The following is a 16376-nucleotide window of genomic DNA, read 5'->3' as shown; positions in this document are numbered from 1 at the left end:
TTTTCCCCCTTTTTTTCATTGAGAAGAATGAAGGGGAGAGAGAGAGAGAGAGAGAGATAAGGAGGAGAGACCCCACTGCTGTGTCATCCATGGAGCACCTCAATGCTCCCAAGTGGTGCTGGGGCTTGAACCCAGGGCCTTAGGCATAAGAAGGAGTGCACACCACCGGGCAACCTGTCTCTTAACCCAGAAGAGGCATTCAAAAAGTTCATCATATTGATAAGGATTTGAAAAACGATAACCAGGTGAACGAAACTGTGTGCTTAAGTGCAATGACCCAGGTTCAAGCTCCTTGTCCCCACCAGCAGGAGGAACCCTTTAGGAGTGGTGAAGCTGGACTGCAGAAGTCTCTGTCTCTCTTCTCTATTTTCCCCTTCCCTCTTGATTTCTCTGTCTCTATCCAAGAATAAAAATAAAATATTAAAAAAATAAACTGTATGCTCAGTAAAGTTTGTGATTAAAGGGCAGCAGGAAGGGTGGGGAGTTAGCTCAGTGTCAGAGCACAGAGTGTGCACGCCTAAGGCCCCGGAGGCCCCAGGTCTGATCCCTGGCATTGCCGTCTACCAGAGCTAAGTGGTGTGCTGGGTGTCTTTCATTTCTCATTCTCGCTCATAAGAAATCTTGAAAAATAAATTCATTTAAAAAAAATAGCAGAAGACAGGCTTGAGTGCTGAAGGTTACAAAGCTTTAAAACTATGTTTACTGGGAGTTGGGTGGAGTGCACCTAGTTGAATGTACATTACAATACACAAGGACCTAGGTTCAAGCTTCTGGTCCCCCACCTGCAGGGCGAAAGCTTTGCAAGTGGTGAAGTAGAACTGCAGGTGTCTCTGTCTCTATCTTGCCCCCACTCTTGATTTCTGGATGTTTCTATACAAAAAAAATAAATAAAGATTTCAAAAAAAATGTTTTAAAGTGTTTCTGCAGCCTGGGAGGTGGCACTAATGGCTAAGGTGTTGGACTCCCTGACATGGGGGCCTGAGTTCAATCTTTGGCATCACATAGGCCCCTCTTCCTCCCCACTCTCTCATAAATAATTAGATCTTAACACAGAAAAGTGTTTACTATATTCTGAAGTCTCTGTGATAAAGTGTGTAACCCACAAGGGAGGAGTAAAGCAATGGCATTTGCCTTACCTGAGTGGTAGCCTGGGGCAGTCCCTGAGGTGAGCCACTGTGGGGAGGGGCCTCAGGGGAAGGTTGCTGGGCCTCAGGGGCTGCATGCAGAGGAAGGCAAGGCTTTCCTGGAAATGAGAAGAGGCAGGCTCATAGTCATACTGCTTCAGGGCCTCTCTGCTGAGTGCAAACACTCCACAGAACAGCCCCTTTGAAGCCACAGCCCTCTGGTATATGAGATCCTTGGGGACAGCTATGAGTCCAGAGTAGTGCTCCAGGCACACAGGCCTCCCCTCGCCCCCTGCAACCCCTGAAGACATGGCCTCCCCCTTGTGCAAACATGGCAGCAGACACCACCAGGCCTGCTCTTCCCTAGGTCTTGGGAAGCCTGCTTTGGGTGGATAAGAAACCAAGCATGACTGCTGTGGAAACAGCACTTCTTAGAATAGGAGCCCATCTGGTCAAACAGAAGCCAACTGAGGACACCAACACCGTGTTTATTGGGCCGGGATCCCAACAGACCACCCTGGAAACTCAAACAGGAGCTCTTTCAAGGCATTTGTTCCAGTGGTGATGGGCACAATGTAGGTGTGGATGCCACACAGGCCAGATGGTGCTGAGGTTGGACCCCAGCATTTCCCAAGCACTAACAGGACAGAGGAGCCCACAGCATGGGAGTTTATTTCCCTTAGTTTATTTATTTTATTTTATTTTTTAATTAATTTATTTTAATTTTATTTATTTATTTATTTATTTATTTATTACCAGAGCATTGCTCAGCCTCCCTTAGTTTACAATACCTGAATTCTGATTGTTTTCCTTCTCAAAGATGAATCCTTGGTATAAAGGCACATGAAATTTATATATATTAAAAAATTACTTTATAGAAACAGAGAGAGACAGTGACCAGAGCTCTGCTCAGCTCTGGCTGATGATGATGTTGGGGAATCTGGGACCTTGGAGCCTCAGGCATGAGAGTCTTTAGCATAGCCATTGTCTCCTGCCCATTTTTTTATATTTATTTATTTATTCCTTTTTGTTGCCCTTGTTTTTTATCGTTGTAGTTATTATTGATGTTGTTGTTGTTGGATAGGACAGAGAGAAATGGAGAGAGGAGGGGAAGACAGAGAGGGGGAGAGAAAGATAGACACCTGTAGACCTGCTTCACCGCTTGTGAAGCAACTCCCCTGCAGGTGGGGAGCCAGGTACTCGAACCGGGATCCTTAATCTGGTCCTTGCGCTTTGTGCCACCTGCGCTTTAACCCACTGTGCTACTGCCCGACTCCTACCTGCCCATTTTTTTTTTTAATTTTATTTATTTATGAGAAAGACAGGAGGAGAGAGAAAGAACCAGACATCACTCTGGTACATGTGCTGCCTGGGATTGAACTCAGGACCTCATGCTTGAGAGTCCAAAGCTTTATCACTGCACCACCTCCTGGACCACTCCTGCCCATTTTTTTTTTAAAGCTTTACTTAGTAATGTGGGGAGGGAGAGAATCAGAGCATCACTCTGGCACATGTGCTGCTAGGGACTGAACCCAAGACCTCATGTTTGAGAATCCGATGCCTTATCCACAGACCACAAGGTAAAACCATCAGGATATATATTTTTTTAAAGTTTTTTTAAACCTTTTTTTTTTAAATTATCTTTATTTATTTATTGGATAGACAGGTAGAAATTGAGAGAGAAGGGGGTGATAGAGAGGGAGAGAGACAGAGAGACACCTGCAGCCCTGCTTCACCACTTGTGAAGTTTTCCCCCTGTAGGTGGGGACCAGGGGATTGAACCTGGGTCCTTGCTCATTGTAACGTGCTCTCAACCAGGTGTGCACCACCACCCAGCCCCTCAGGATATCTTTTTCACCTGAAACTATTTTTGAGGTTCCCTAGCGGGCCTCTGGAAAATCACAAGGACTTGTCTTTACACAAAAGAGAGGTGTTGTCACAGGCAGACTGAACATGTGTGTGCATGTGCATGTGTGGATCCGGGGTGGATGGGCCCCAGACAGGGCTGGAAGGCAGAGATCTAGAAAAATGGCAGGAGCCTCCAGTTTGGTCCTCATGTGTTGACACCCTCAGTGGGGTCAGGGACCAGGAGATAAGACCAAAGGGACACTCCTGGAATGGAGCATGTGTGCAGGAAAACAAACAAACAAACAAACAAAAAACCCTTTTGGTAGACAAGGAATACAAATGAGAAATTCGAGGTTGATCTGACATGTTGGCACCGAGGCGTTTTCTCAGAAGGGTGAAATCCCAGGGTGCCTGCCAGGCCTGCCAATCAGGACTTCAGTCTGTCAGTTACCTCAGGAGTTGTGGCTGCATGGGGGGCTTTTCTAGATGTGCATGGGCCTCTCTTCACAAGAGCCCCTGGATGCTATGTTTGAGTTATCAGACTGCAGGGCATAGGGGTGGCCATGATTCCTGCTATGAGGTTCCTGTGAGATTGCTACCTGGCTCCATTCACTGGGCCCCAGAATCTTCCAGGAAGTGTCCAGGGGCCTCATGGCTCCACTCTTGTGGGCTTCTGGCTAATGGTCTGGGCTCAGGATTATTTTAGGTTATATTCTGAGAGTTTTCACTCTGTGAAGATTGTATTCATGCATCCATGTGTAGAAGTTGGATTAAAAGTTTGCAGTCTTCTTTGAAAACAGATTTCTCTCTCTTTTTGAAGAAATTTTATTCTTTAATATCTATTTATCTGATAGAGACATAGAGAAGTTGAGAAGGGAGGGGAGACAGAAAGACACCTACTGCCTGGCTTCAGCACTCATGAAGTCTGTGAGCCAGCTTGGTTATTATTCTTGCAAGTTCTTTTGCTTTAGTCCTCTGTCTTCCATGCATGAAGGAGACTGTCCAGCAGTTGTCCTTCACCTCTTTACTTACTTCACTTAACACAGTCACCCCAAGTTCCAACTGTTTTGTCCCATATGATAGTCTCCTCTGATTGCAGAGTAGTGTTCCACTGAATATGTATCTCCAAACTGGCTCTTAGACTCTGTGATGATAGTGGTAGAGATGGGGGGGGCACATGCTGTGGCAACAGAGGACTCTGTGGTGCAGGATGGTGGTAGTGCATCCACTCACATTTATCAGTGTGGAACAGACTTTTTTAATTTCTTTACTGGGGAATTAATGTTTTACATTAAACAGTAAATATAATAGTTTCTACATGCATAACATTTCTCAGTTTCCATATAATAATACAACCCCCACTAGGACCTCTGTCATCCTTCTTGGACCTCTATTCTCCCCCCACCACCCACCCCAGAGTCTTTTACTTTGGTGCAATATGCCAATTCCAGTTCAAGTTCTACTTGTGTTTTCTCTTCTGATCTTGTTTTTCAATTTCTGCCTGTGAATGAGATCACCCCATCACCCCATATTCATCCTTATGTTTCTGGCTTACTTCACTTAACATGATTTCTTCAAGCTCCATCCGAGATTGGCTGAAAATGGTGAAGTCATCCTTTTTAATAGCTGAGTAGTATTCCACTGTAAATATACACTACAACTTGCTCAGCCACTCATCTGTTGTTGGACACCTGGGCTGCTTCCAGGTTTTGGCTATTACAAATTGTGCTGCCAAGAACATATGTGTACACAGATCTTTTTGGATGGGTGCGTTGGGTTCCTTAGGATATATCCCCAGGAGAGGAATTGCAGGATCATAGGTAGGTCCATTTCTAGCCTTCTGAGAGTTCTCCAAACTGCTCTCCACAGAGGCTAGACTAATTTACATTCCCATTAGCAGTGCAGGAGGGTTCCTTTGTCCCCACAACCTCTCCAGCATTTGCTGCTGTTACCTTTTCTGAGTATGACATTCTCACAGGAGGGAAGTGGTATCTCATTGTTGTCTTTATTTGTATTTCTCTGACAATCAAAGACTTGGAGCATTTTTTCATGTGTTTCTCGGCCTTTTGGACCTCTTCTATGGTGAATATTCTGTCCATGTCCTCTCCCTATTTTTGGATGGGGCTATTTGTTTAATTGTTGTTGAGTTTAGCAAGCTCTTTATTTATTCTGGTTATTAGCCTCTTGTTTGATGTATGGCATGTAAAGACCTTCTCCCATTCTGTGAGGGGTCTCGTGGTTTGGGTGGTGGTTTCTTTTGCTGTGCAGAAGCTTTTTAATTTGTTGTTATCCCATAGGTTTATGCTTGTCTTACTCTTCTTTGTAATTGGATTTGTTTCATTGAAGATGCTTTTACAATTTATGCAGAAAAGAGTTCTGCCAACATTTTCCTCTAAGTATCTGATAGTTTCTGGTCTAATATCCAAGTCCTTGATCCACTTGGAATTTACTTTTGTATTTGGTGAAATACAGTGGTTCAGTTTCATTCTTCTGCATGTTTTTTTAAAATATTTATTTATTTATTTATTCCTTTTTGTTGCCCTTGTTTTTTCATTGTTGTAGTTATTATTGTTGTCGTCATTGTTGCATAGGACAGAGAGAAATGGAGAGAGGAGGGGAAGACAGAGAGGGCGAGAGAAAGAGAGACACCTTCAGACCTGCTTCACCGCCTGTGAAACGACTCCCCTGTAGGTGGGGAGCCAGGGCTCCAACCGGGATCTTTACGCTGATCCTTGCGCTTTGTGCCACATGTGCTTAACCCGCTGCGCTACCGCTGAACTCCCTCTTCAGCATGTTTCAACCCATTTTTTCCAACACCATTTGTTGAAGAGACTCTGCTTTCCCCATTTAATAGTCTGGGCACCTTTGTCAAAGATTAGATGTCCATAGGTGTGGGGGCTTACTTCTGGGCTCTCAATTCTATTCCACTGGTCAGTGTGTCTATTCATGTTCCAGTACCAAGAAGTTTTGATGACAGCAGCCCTCTAATACAATTTGAGATCTGGGAGTGTGATGCCTCCAGTTCTGTTCTTTTTTCTCAAGATTGTTTTGGCAATTCTAGGTCTTTCCTGGTTCCAGACAAACATCTGTAGCATTTGTTCTATTCTCCTAAAAAATGTGCTTGGGATCTTGATGGGGATAGCATTAAATTTGTAGATGGCTCTCAGCAGTATATCATTTTGATGATGTTAATTCTTCCAACCCATGAACATGGAATATCTTTCCACTTCTTTGTGTCTTTTTCAGTTTCCTTGAGAAGTGATTCATAATTTTCAGTATACAAGTCTTTCACTTCTTTGGTTAGGTTTATTCCTAGATATTTTATTGTTTTTATTGCTACAGTAAAAGGAATTGATTTCTGGATTTCAACTTCTTCTAACTTGGTGTTTGCATAGAGGAATGCCACTGACTTTTGAATGTCAATTTTATAGCCTGACACCTTACTGTATTGCCTAATGATTTCCAAAAGCTTCTTGCTGGATTCCTTAGGATTTTCTATGTATACTATATCATGTCATCTGCAAATAAGGAAAGTTTGACTTCTTCTCTTCCAATCTGTATGCCTTTAATTCCTTGCTCCTGCCTGATTGCTATGGCAAGAACTTCCAACACTATGTTGAATAGTAATGGTGATAGTGGGCATCCCTGTCTAGTACCTGATCTGAGGGGAAATGCTTCCAGTTTTTCACCATTGAGTATGATGTTGGCTATATATAGACTCCACTATCTTCAGGAATTTTCCATCTGTTCCCATTTCTTGTAGTGTTTTGCTCATAAAGGGATGTTGTATTTTGTTAAAGGCTTTCTCTGCATCTATTGATATGACCATGTGGTTTTTGGTCTTGCTTTTGTTGATGTGGTGGATCACGTTGATTGATTTAGGTATATTAAACCAACCTTGCATACCTGGGATAAAACCCACTTGGTCATGATGAACAATCTTTTTAATATTCTGCTGTATCCAGTTGACTAGAATTTTGTTCAATATTTTCGCATCTATGTTCATCAGAGATACTGGTCTGTAGTTTTCTTTTTTGGTTGTGACCCTGTCTGCTTTTGGTATCAAAGTGATGTTGGCTTCATAGAATCTGGAAGGGAGTATTCCAGTGTCTTCAGTCTTCTGGAAGAATTTTAAAAGTAGAGGTATTAGTTCTTCTTTAAAGGTTTTGTAGAATTCATTTGTAAAACCATCTGGTCCAGGACTTTTATTTTGGGGAAGGCTTTTTGTTTTTTTTTTAGATTTATTTCTTTACTGGGGAATTAATGTTTTACATTCAACAGTAAATACAATAGTTTGTACATGCATAACATTCCCCAGTTTCCCATTTAACAATACAACCCCCACTATGTCATTTATCATCCTTCATGGACCTGTATTCTCCCCACCCACCTACCCCAGAGTCTTTTACTTTGGTGCGATACGCCAACTCCATTTCAGGTTCTACTTGTGTTTTCTCTTTTTTCTTTTTTATTAATTTATTTCTTTATTGGGGAATTAATGTTTTACATTCAACAGTAAATACAATAGTTTGTACATTCATAACATTCCCGAGTTTCCCATTTAACAATACAACCCCCACTATGTCATTTATCATCCTTCATGGACCTGTATTCTCCCCACCCACCCACCCCAGCATCTTTTACTTTGGTGCGATACACCAATTCCATTTCAGTTGGGGAAGGTTTTTGATAACTATTTCAATTTCATTAGCTGTGATGGGCTTGTTCATGTTATCTAGCTCCTCTTTACTTAATTTTGGAAGTTCAAAGGTATCTAGGAAATCATCCATTTCTTCCAGGTTCTCTAGCTTGGTGGCATATATTTGTTCATAGAAGGCTCGCACGATATGCTGAATTTCTGTGGTGTCTGTTGTGTCTCTTTCATTTATGATCCAATTTATTTGGATCTTCTCCCTTTTTTGTTTTGTGACCCTGGCTAAAAGTTTGTCAATTTTGTTCACTTTTTTGAAGAACCAACATTTACTTTCATTGATCTTTTGTATGGTTTTCTTATTTTCAATATTATTTATTTCAGCCCTAACTTTAGTTAATTCTGACCTTCTGGTTGCTTTAGGGTTCCTTTGTTGTTGTTGTTCTAGGTCTTTTAAGATGTGCAATCAGGCTTTTTATTTGTGCTTTTTCTTGTTTCCTAATGTGTGCCTGTATGGCTATGAACTTCCCTCTCAGGACTGCCTTAGCTGTGTCCCAAATATTTTGATAGCTTGTTTCTTCATTTTCATTGAACTCTCAAAATATTTCGATTTCTTCCTTTATTTCCTCTTGACCCAGTAGTTGTTAAGTAGTGTACTGTAGAGCTTCCACATTTTGGGACTATTTTGATTGTTAAGTGTTAGTTTAATTCCACTGTGGTCTGAGAAGATGCTTGGGATGATTTCAGTGCTCTTGAATTGGCTGATGCTGTCTTTGTGGCCTAACATATGGTCTATCCTTGAGAATGACCCGTGTGGACTTGAGTAAAATGTGTATTCCAGTTTCTTGGGATGAATGACTCTGAAAATGTCCAATAGTTCTAGTTTATCAATCTCCTCATTTAGCTCCCTCATGTCTTTATTGATTTTCTTCCTGGATGATCTGTCAAGTTGAGAGAGTGGGGTGTTGAAGTCCCCTACTATGACTGTGTTGCTGTTAATATATTGCTGTAGCTCTTTCAGTAGAAGTTTGATGTATTGAGATGGCTTCTCATTGGGTGCATAGATGTTAATAATTGTTAAGTCCTCTTGATTCACTGATCCACTGAGCATTAAGTAGTGTCCATCCCTATCTTTTTAAATTTTATTTAAAGTCTATTATTTCAGATATGAGAATAGCTGTTCCTGCCCTTTTTTGTGGGCCATTGGCTTGTTTGATGGTTTTCCATCCTTGACTTTGAGTCTGTGTTTGTCTTGTTGAGTTAGGTGGGTTTCCTGTAGACAGCATATTGTTGGGTTGTGTTTTCTGATCCATCTTCCTACTCTGTGCCTTTTAATAGGTGAATTCAGGCCGTTGACATTTATTGATATCAAAGAGTGAAGATATTTTAACGCCCTTCTTGTAGATTTTTAGAGTGTTCATATACGGCATATTTATAGGAGACTTTTCAGAACGTCTTTCAGGGCAGGCTTGGTGATTGTTGATTCTTTCAACTGTTGCTTGTCTGAGAAGATTTTTACGCCTTCTTCTAGTCTGAATGACAGTCTTGCCAGATACAGTAGTCTTTTTTAAAAATTTTTTTTATGATCTTTATTTATTGTGTACAGACAGCCAGAAATCAAGAGGGTGATAGAGAGGGAGAGAGACAGAGAGACACCTGGAGCACTACTTCACCACTCACAAAGCTTTCCTCCTGCAGGTGGGGACCAGGGGCTTGAACCTGGGTCCCTGCACACTGTAATACATGCACTCAACCAGGTGCACCACCACCCGGTCCCTAGGATACAGTAGTCTTGGTTGAAAGCCTTTCTCATTGAGAACTCGATAGATATCTTGCCATTCTCTTCTGGCCTGTAGTGTTTGTGTGGAGAAGTCTGCTGCTAATCTTATGGGTTTTCCTCTGTAGATGACTCTTTGTTTTTCTCTTTCAGCCTTCAGGATCCTTTCTTTATCGTTATTCCTTTCCATTCTAAATATAATGTGTCTTGGTATCTTTAAGTCTGGGTTAATTCTGTTTGGGACCCTCTGGGATTCTTGAACTTTTATGTCTTTGATGTTGTCTAGACTAGAGAAGTTCTCAGCTATTACGTTCTGAAGAATGCTTTCTTTCCCCTCCCTCTCTTTCTTCCTCTGGTAAGCGAATAAGGCATATATTTTTTCTTTTGAAGTCATCCCATAGGTCTCCGTTGTTGTTTCATATCTCTTAATCTCTTTTTGAGATCTCTTCTTTTTGTCTCTAATTCGTCCTCAATCTTGCTAATTCTCTCTTCAGCCTCATTGATTCTATTCTCTCTCCCCTCTACTGTTTTCTGGAGTTCATCTATTTTGTTACCTTGTTCTGATACTGTTTTAGCTTGTTCAGCTAGTTGTGTTCTTAGCTCAGCTATTTCAGCTTTCAGCTCTCTAATGACCTTGAGATAATTAGTGTTTTCTTCCAGAGTCTTATTTGTGGTTTCTACATTTCTGATGACAATTCTTTCAAACTCTTTACTCACTCCTGTGATTATTTCCTTAACTAGTGTTTGGATGTTGACCTCATTATTTTGTGCTTCACCCTTTGGGGGGCTTTTAGTTGGACTCTTGACCTGGTTCATTTCTCTAATATTTCTTCTTGTTGGTTTAAACATTAAATATAGTTTTATGTTATGAGGCCCCTCTCTCAGTACTTTTCAAATTACTGATCACTCTTGCCTGGATTGACTTGTGTCTAGATAAGTTAAAGGGTTCACAGTTGTGGAAATTGACAGTTGTTTCAATAGTATTTTACTCACTGACTTAAAAGCCTCTTTTGTTCTTTTTCTTCCCTGTAGGCTATGGGAGCCTGAGGGCTTTTAAATTATAAGCAGGCTTCTTAGCTTAATCATTGACTCCTGACCAAGACATAAAGCAGAGTGGGGCAGAGGTAATCCAGTGGTTATGCAAAGAGACTCTCACAGCCCCACCACTAGGCCTCCGAGGTATAGATCTTCTCCTGAGTTTCCTTGTTAGTTCTCTGTCGGCTGGTATCAGCACAGGGCCTCCTCCCCCCCCCCCACCCCCCAGCTTCTGAGGGCAGTAGCAATGGAGACTCACAGTTGTATTTGATGAGTCTTAGGGGAGTCCTCTCCTCCCTTCAGCTGTCCTTTTGTTGCTGAAACAGACTGGAGGCAGTGTCTCAACTGGTAAACTGCCGGACTATTACCAGCCATTTAATCTCTCCCTAGGCTCATCTCTGTCCATGAGCCACACATGTTTGCACTCACCGGTGATTTGGTGGGTTCCTGAAGTCATTCTAGTCCTGTCTTGTTGTGGTCCCAGGTGGTCTCCTTTGGTATTCCTAGTTGATCCAGGAAAGGAGAGGAGAGAAACACAGCTGCTGCTGCTCCATAGCCCCACCTCCAGAAGTCTCCCAGTATTTAATTTTAAAAGGGAAAGCCAATGCATGTTCATAATGAGAGTCCAAAAAGCAGCTGAGATGTCCCAAAACTTCTTTATCCAGTTTTTGGGCATTTAGGCTATTTCCGATCTTTGGCTACTGTGAATAGTGTAGCTATGAACACAGCGGTACATATGTCCCTTCGAATTAGTCTTTTAAAAAATTTTTTTTTTAATTTATTTATTTATTCCTTTTGTTGCCCTTGTTTTGTTGTTGTTGTTGTTATTGTTTTTGATGTTGTTTTTGTTAGATAGGACAGAGAGAAATGGAGAGAGGAGGGGAAGACAGAGAGGTTGAAAGACAGACACCTTCAGACCTGCTGCACTGCCTGTGAAGCAACTCCCCTGCAGGTGGGGAGCTGGGGTCTTGAACCAGTATCCTTATGCCGGCCTATCCTTGTGCTTCACGCCACATGCGCTTAACCCACCACACTACCGTCTTTTATTTTTCTTTCATATATGCCTTGGAGTGGTATAGCTGGGTTGTATGGTATTCCCATTTTTATTTTTGTCACCAGGGTTATCACTATGGCTTAGTGCCTGCATGACTCCACTATTGCTGGAAGACATTTTCTTTCTTTTAGATAGAGGGAGAGAGAGATGAGGGAGAGGAGACATTGCAGCTCTCCACAGGGACTCACGATAATGTGTGCACTTGTCAGGGAGGTCCCCCTCCCTCTGTTCCTCCCTCCCTTTTTCTCAAGAGACAGAGAGAAAAAGAAAGAGGTCACAGCACTGAAGGAAGGGGGCTGGGCTCAAACCTGGTTCACATACATGGCAAAGCAATGCATAATCCAAGCAAGCTCTTTTGCTAGCCCCTCCAATCTGCATGATGTAGGCCATTCTCTTTGGTGTGAGGTGGTATCTTGTTTTGATTTTAATATGCTTTTCTCAAGTAATAAGTGACACCAGTATTTTTTCTTATGTCTGAGGGCCATCTGTGTGTCTCCTTCGCAGAAGTGTTTGTTCAAATCTTTTGCCTCCTCCCCCATTTTTAAAAAAATTGGTTTGCTTAGCTGATGTGCTAATATATTTTTTAATTATCTTTATTTGATAGAAATGGCCAGAAATTGAGAGGGAAGGGGTTTATAGGGAGAGAGACAGAGAAAGACACCTGCAGCACTGCTTCACCATCATTTATTCATCTTCTTCTCTGGAACCCTGTAGAAAGCTCCACAAGGCCAAATGGGCACTCTTGCTACAACTTGGAAGAAAACAAGCCTTGTTTCATGATCAAGAATATCTGCCTCCAGTGACCTGGGAGGTGGTGCAGGAGATAAAGCATTGGGTTTGCAAAAGCATGAGGGCCTGACTTTGATTCCTGGTGCTGCAAGTGCCAGAGTGATACTCTGGTTTTCTCTCCCTCTCTATCTCATTAACATATAAGTAACTAAGTCCTTTTAAGAAAAAAATATCTGGGGCCACACAGTGGTGTACCTGGTTGAGAGCATATGTTACAAAACACAAGGGCCAGGGTTCAAGCCCCACTCCCTGAAGGTTAAAAGCTTCAAAAGCAGTGAAGTAGTGCTGCAGCTGTCTCTTATCCAATAAACAGATAAAAGATACATTTAACAAAAAATAATAAAATAAAAAAGAATATCTGCCCCTAAGATGCTTTTTCACCAAAGGTGAGATACCATAGGAAAGAAAACTGTGCTTCCTGGGAAGCAGATGGGGCAGCTGGCTACCTCTCCTGGCTGTGCCCGACAGGCAGCCACCCCCCCAATCTTGCCTCCACTTGCAACCCAGGTCCTTCCCCTGGAAATCTGTGCTCTTGTGACTTTTCCTAAGAACTGCTCAGAAAACTAGTGGGCTAGCTCATCTTCTCAGTGTTCTGAGAACTATTACCTCTTTCTGAGAATCACCTTATTTTTTTCTTTAAACAGAAATTATTTTTTAAAAATATTTATTTATTTATTCCTTTTTGTTGTCCTTGTTGTTTGTTGTTGTAGTTATTACTGTTGTTACTGATGTCGTTGTTGTTAGGACAGAGAGAAATGGAGAGAGGAGGGGAAGACAGAGAAGGGGAGAGAAAGATAGACACCTGCAGGCCTGCTTCACTGCCTGTGAAGTGACTCCCATGTAGGTGGGGAGCTGGGGGTTCAAACTGGGATCCTTACACCGGTCCCTGCGCTTTGCACCACCCACTGCACTACTGCCCGACTCCTGGCTAAAGAAGCCTTGTTGGGCTGGAGAGACAGCATGGTGGTTCTGCAAAAGACTTTCATGCTTGAGGTCCATAGTTCAATCCCCAGCACCATCATCAGCTAGAGCTGAGCAGTGATCTGGTCTCTCCCCCTTCCCCCACCCACCTCCACTGTCTCTGCATCTTTCTCTCAGTAAAAAAAAAAAAAAAGAGAGAGAGGCAGGAGGGGCAGGAGGGGCGCACCTGGGCACCTGGTTAAGCATTTACAGTGTGCAAGGACCTGGGTTCAAGACCCTGGTCCCCACCTGCTGGAGGAAAACTTCACAAGTGGCGAAGCAGGGCTTCAGGTGTCTCTCTGTCTCTGTCCCTCTCTATTTTCCCCTCCCCTCTCAATTTCTCTCTTTCTCTATACAATTAAAAGGAGGAGGAGGAAGAGGAAGAGGAGGAGGAGAAGAAAAAGAAGGAGAAGGAGAAGAAAAAGAAGAAGGAGGAGGAGGAGGAGGGGAGGGGGAGGGGGAGAGGGAGAGGGAGAGGGAAAGGGAGAGGGAGAGGGAGAGGGAGAAGCAGAAGCAGAAGCAGAAGCAGAAGCAGAAGCAGAAGCAGTTAAAGGGGCCAGGCAGTGGTGCACTTGGTTGAGCACCCATGTTACCATGCAGGAGGACTGGGGTTCATTCCCCATCCCCATCTGTAGGGGGAAAGCTTCATAATTTGGTGAAGCATTTCTGCAGGTGTCTCTGTCTTTCTCTCTCTCTCTCTCTCTGTCTCTTCCTTCCCTCTCAATTTCTCTGTCTCTATCCAATAAATAATGAATAAAAGAATACTTGTTAGACACAAGTGTCAGGGAGGACAGCCCCTGCCCCACCTGTGACCCACGATGAGCCTGGCTTCTCAGGCCTTCCTGCTCTGAGTGACAGACAGTGAACTCTAAGGAGGGACGGGCACAGATGCCAACAATGGGAGTCATCCACACAGAAGCTAGGGCTCCTGGCAGATGAAGCTGAAGGGCATGTAGACACACAGAGGGACTGTCAGGAAGCTGACGTGGATATGCTCAGCAGAAGAAATGCAATAGTAGAATTTGAACACATTTTTAAAAGGAGGGGAGGGGAGTTTGAAATCCTCTCCTAAGTAGCTGGAGCAAAGCAGAAGCCTGAGCCCACTGATGGCAAGAATCCAGACACTAATCACAGACACTATCCCTCACAAGGACACCGCTGGAGCAGGACTCAGGCAGACAGTTCCCACCTTGAATGTGGCAACTACACAACAAAGCAGCACAGAAACAGTGTTTACTTTTACTTTCTTCTTCCTTCCTTCCTGCCTTCTTTTTTTTAACTAGAGCATAGCTCAACTCTAGTTCATGGCAGTACTGGTGGGGAGGATTGAACTTTGGACCTTGGAGCCTCAGGTAGGAGAGTCTCTTTGTATAACCATTATGCTACCTACTTCTCTGGGTTTTCTTCTCTTTCCTTTTCTTTTCTTTTTTTTTTAACTAGACTGGGAGAAGAGCAATACAATAAACCACAGAACAGCAGTGACTGGAGGTGAGATTTGGGTTTCTTGTCAACCCAGAGGATCCAGCCTTCAGTAACAGTCACCGGGACATTTCTCTGGGAAGCAGCAGAAACTCACTCTCACCCTGTCCCTACACACAACTGAATTAAAACTATAAAATATTTTGGCCCAGGAGGTGATGTACTGAGTGGGGCACTGAACTTAGAGGCCCTGAGTTTGATCTCCATCATCCCATGTGCCAGAGTGATGCTCTGGTTCTCTCTCTCTCTGCTTTTCGGTCATGCTAATAAACATCTTTAAACAAAAATTTAAACTATGAAATGCTTTTTAACCAAAAAGGTTGACGAAAGGCTTTCTCTAACAGCTATTATTGAATGCCACACGTTGGTGGTGGTGATGGAGGTGGGGGGCAGTAGTGGCCATACAGGCATCTTGGCCTCCTCTGGAGGCTGCTCGAACATTCCATGTTCTCCAGACTCTTGGGGACAGAGATCTCTGTCTGGTCAGGGGCAGTGGAGTTAGCCAGTGAGGTTTCCTCTGCAAAAAACCTGCTAGAGGGCTACCTGGAAGTGGCCAACTGGTCTGGTGTGAGTGTACATGGTGTATGTCGGAGTGTGAACACACACTCTGACAAGCAAGTATCTCATATGTTCGCAGATGTCCTTACATTTAAAATATCTCAAGGGCTGGGATAGATAGCATAATGGTTATCCAAAGAGACTCTCCTACCTGAGGCTCCAAAGTCCCAGGTTCAGTCCCCCACACCACCATGAACCAGAGCTGAGTAGTTCCCTAGTTAAAAAAAAACAAAAAAACGGGGGTCGGGTGGTAGCGCAGTAGGTTAAGTGCAAGTGGCGCGAAGTGCAAGGACCAGCGGAAGGACCTGGTTCAAGCCCCCGGCTCCCCACCTGCAGGGGAGTCGCTTCACAGGCGGTGAAGCAGGTCTGCAGGTGTCTATCTTTCTCTCCCCCTCCCTGTCTTCCCCTGCTCTCTCCATTTCTCTCTTCCCATCCATAACATCAATAACAATGATGATAATAATCACAATGGTAAAACAACCAGGGTAACAAAAGAGAAAAAATGGCCTCCAGGAACAGTGGATTAGCGGTGCAGGCACCGAGCCCCGGCAATAACCCTGGAGGCAAAAAAAAAAAAAAAATTGGGGGGGCAGCCTGGGAGGTAGAGCAGTGGATAAAGCATTGGATTTTCAAGCATGAGGTCCTGAGTTTGATCCCCAATATACTCTGGTTCTCATACTCTCTCTCATTGATAAATAAATATTTTTAAAAATAAAACATCTCACAAGGGTAGACAGCATAATAGTTACGCAAAGAGACTCTCCTGCATATATTCTAAGGGAACAAATACACCCATCCAAAGAGATTTCTTTTTTTTAATTTTTTTTAAATATTTATTTTCCCATTTGTTGCCCTTGTTTTTTATTGTTGCTGTAGTTATTATTGTTGTTGCTACTGATGTCGTCATTGTTAGATAGGACAGAGAGAAATGGAGAGAGGAGGGGAAGACAGAGAGGGAGAGAGAAAGATAGACACCTGCAGACCTGCTTCAATGCCTGTGAAGCGACTCCCCTGCAGGTGGGGAGCTGGGGGCTCGAACCGGGATTGTTATACTGGTCCTTGCGCTTAACCCACTGTGCTACCTCCTGACTCCCCCAAAGA

At 43.2% G+C, this 16376-nt stretch overlaps 1 protein-coding gene across 9 annotated transcripts in view; it reads right to left on the bottom strand.

The window, feature by feature from the left end:
• Positions 1-16376, bottom strand: part of CCDC57 (coiled-coil domain containing 57) — a 101454-nt gene that overhangs the window by 40458 nt on the left and 44620 nt on the right. For 7 of the 9 annotated variants that reach the window (XM_060171706.1, XM_060171707.1, XM_060171710.1 and 4 more), the window contains one exon: positions 1137-1243. In XM_060171706.1, the coding sequence (XP_060027689.1) occupies positions 1137-1243 (107 nt within the window). Of the gene's footprint in view, positions 1-782; positions 871-1136; positions 1244-8671; positions 9186-16376 lie in introns of those variants that run through there. The other 2 variants (XR_009544717.1, XM_060171712.1) reach the window with 2 other exon arrangements.

This window comes from Erinaceus europaeus, chromosome 14 (assembly GCF_950295315.1).
Source record: "Erinaceus europaeus chromosome 14, mEriEur2.1, whole genome shotgun sequence".
In the NCBI taxonomy this organism is placed as follows: domain Eukaryota; kingdom Metazoa; phylum Chordata; class Mammalia; order Eulipotyphla; family Erinaceidae; genus Erinaceus; species Erinaceus europaeus.
The sequence above is the reverse complement of the archived record's forward strand: the minus strand, read 5'-3'. Positions and strand labels throughout refer to the sequence as shown.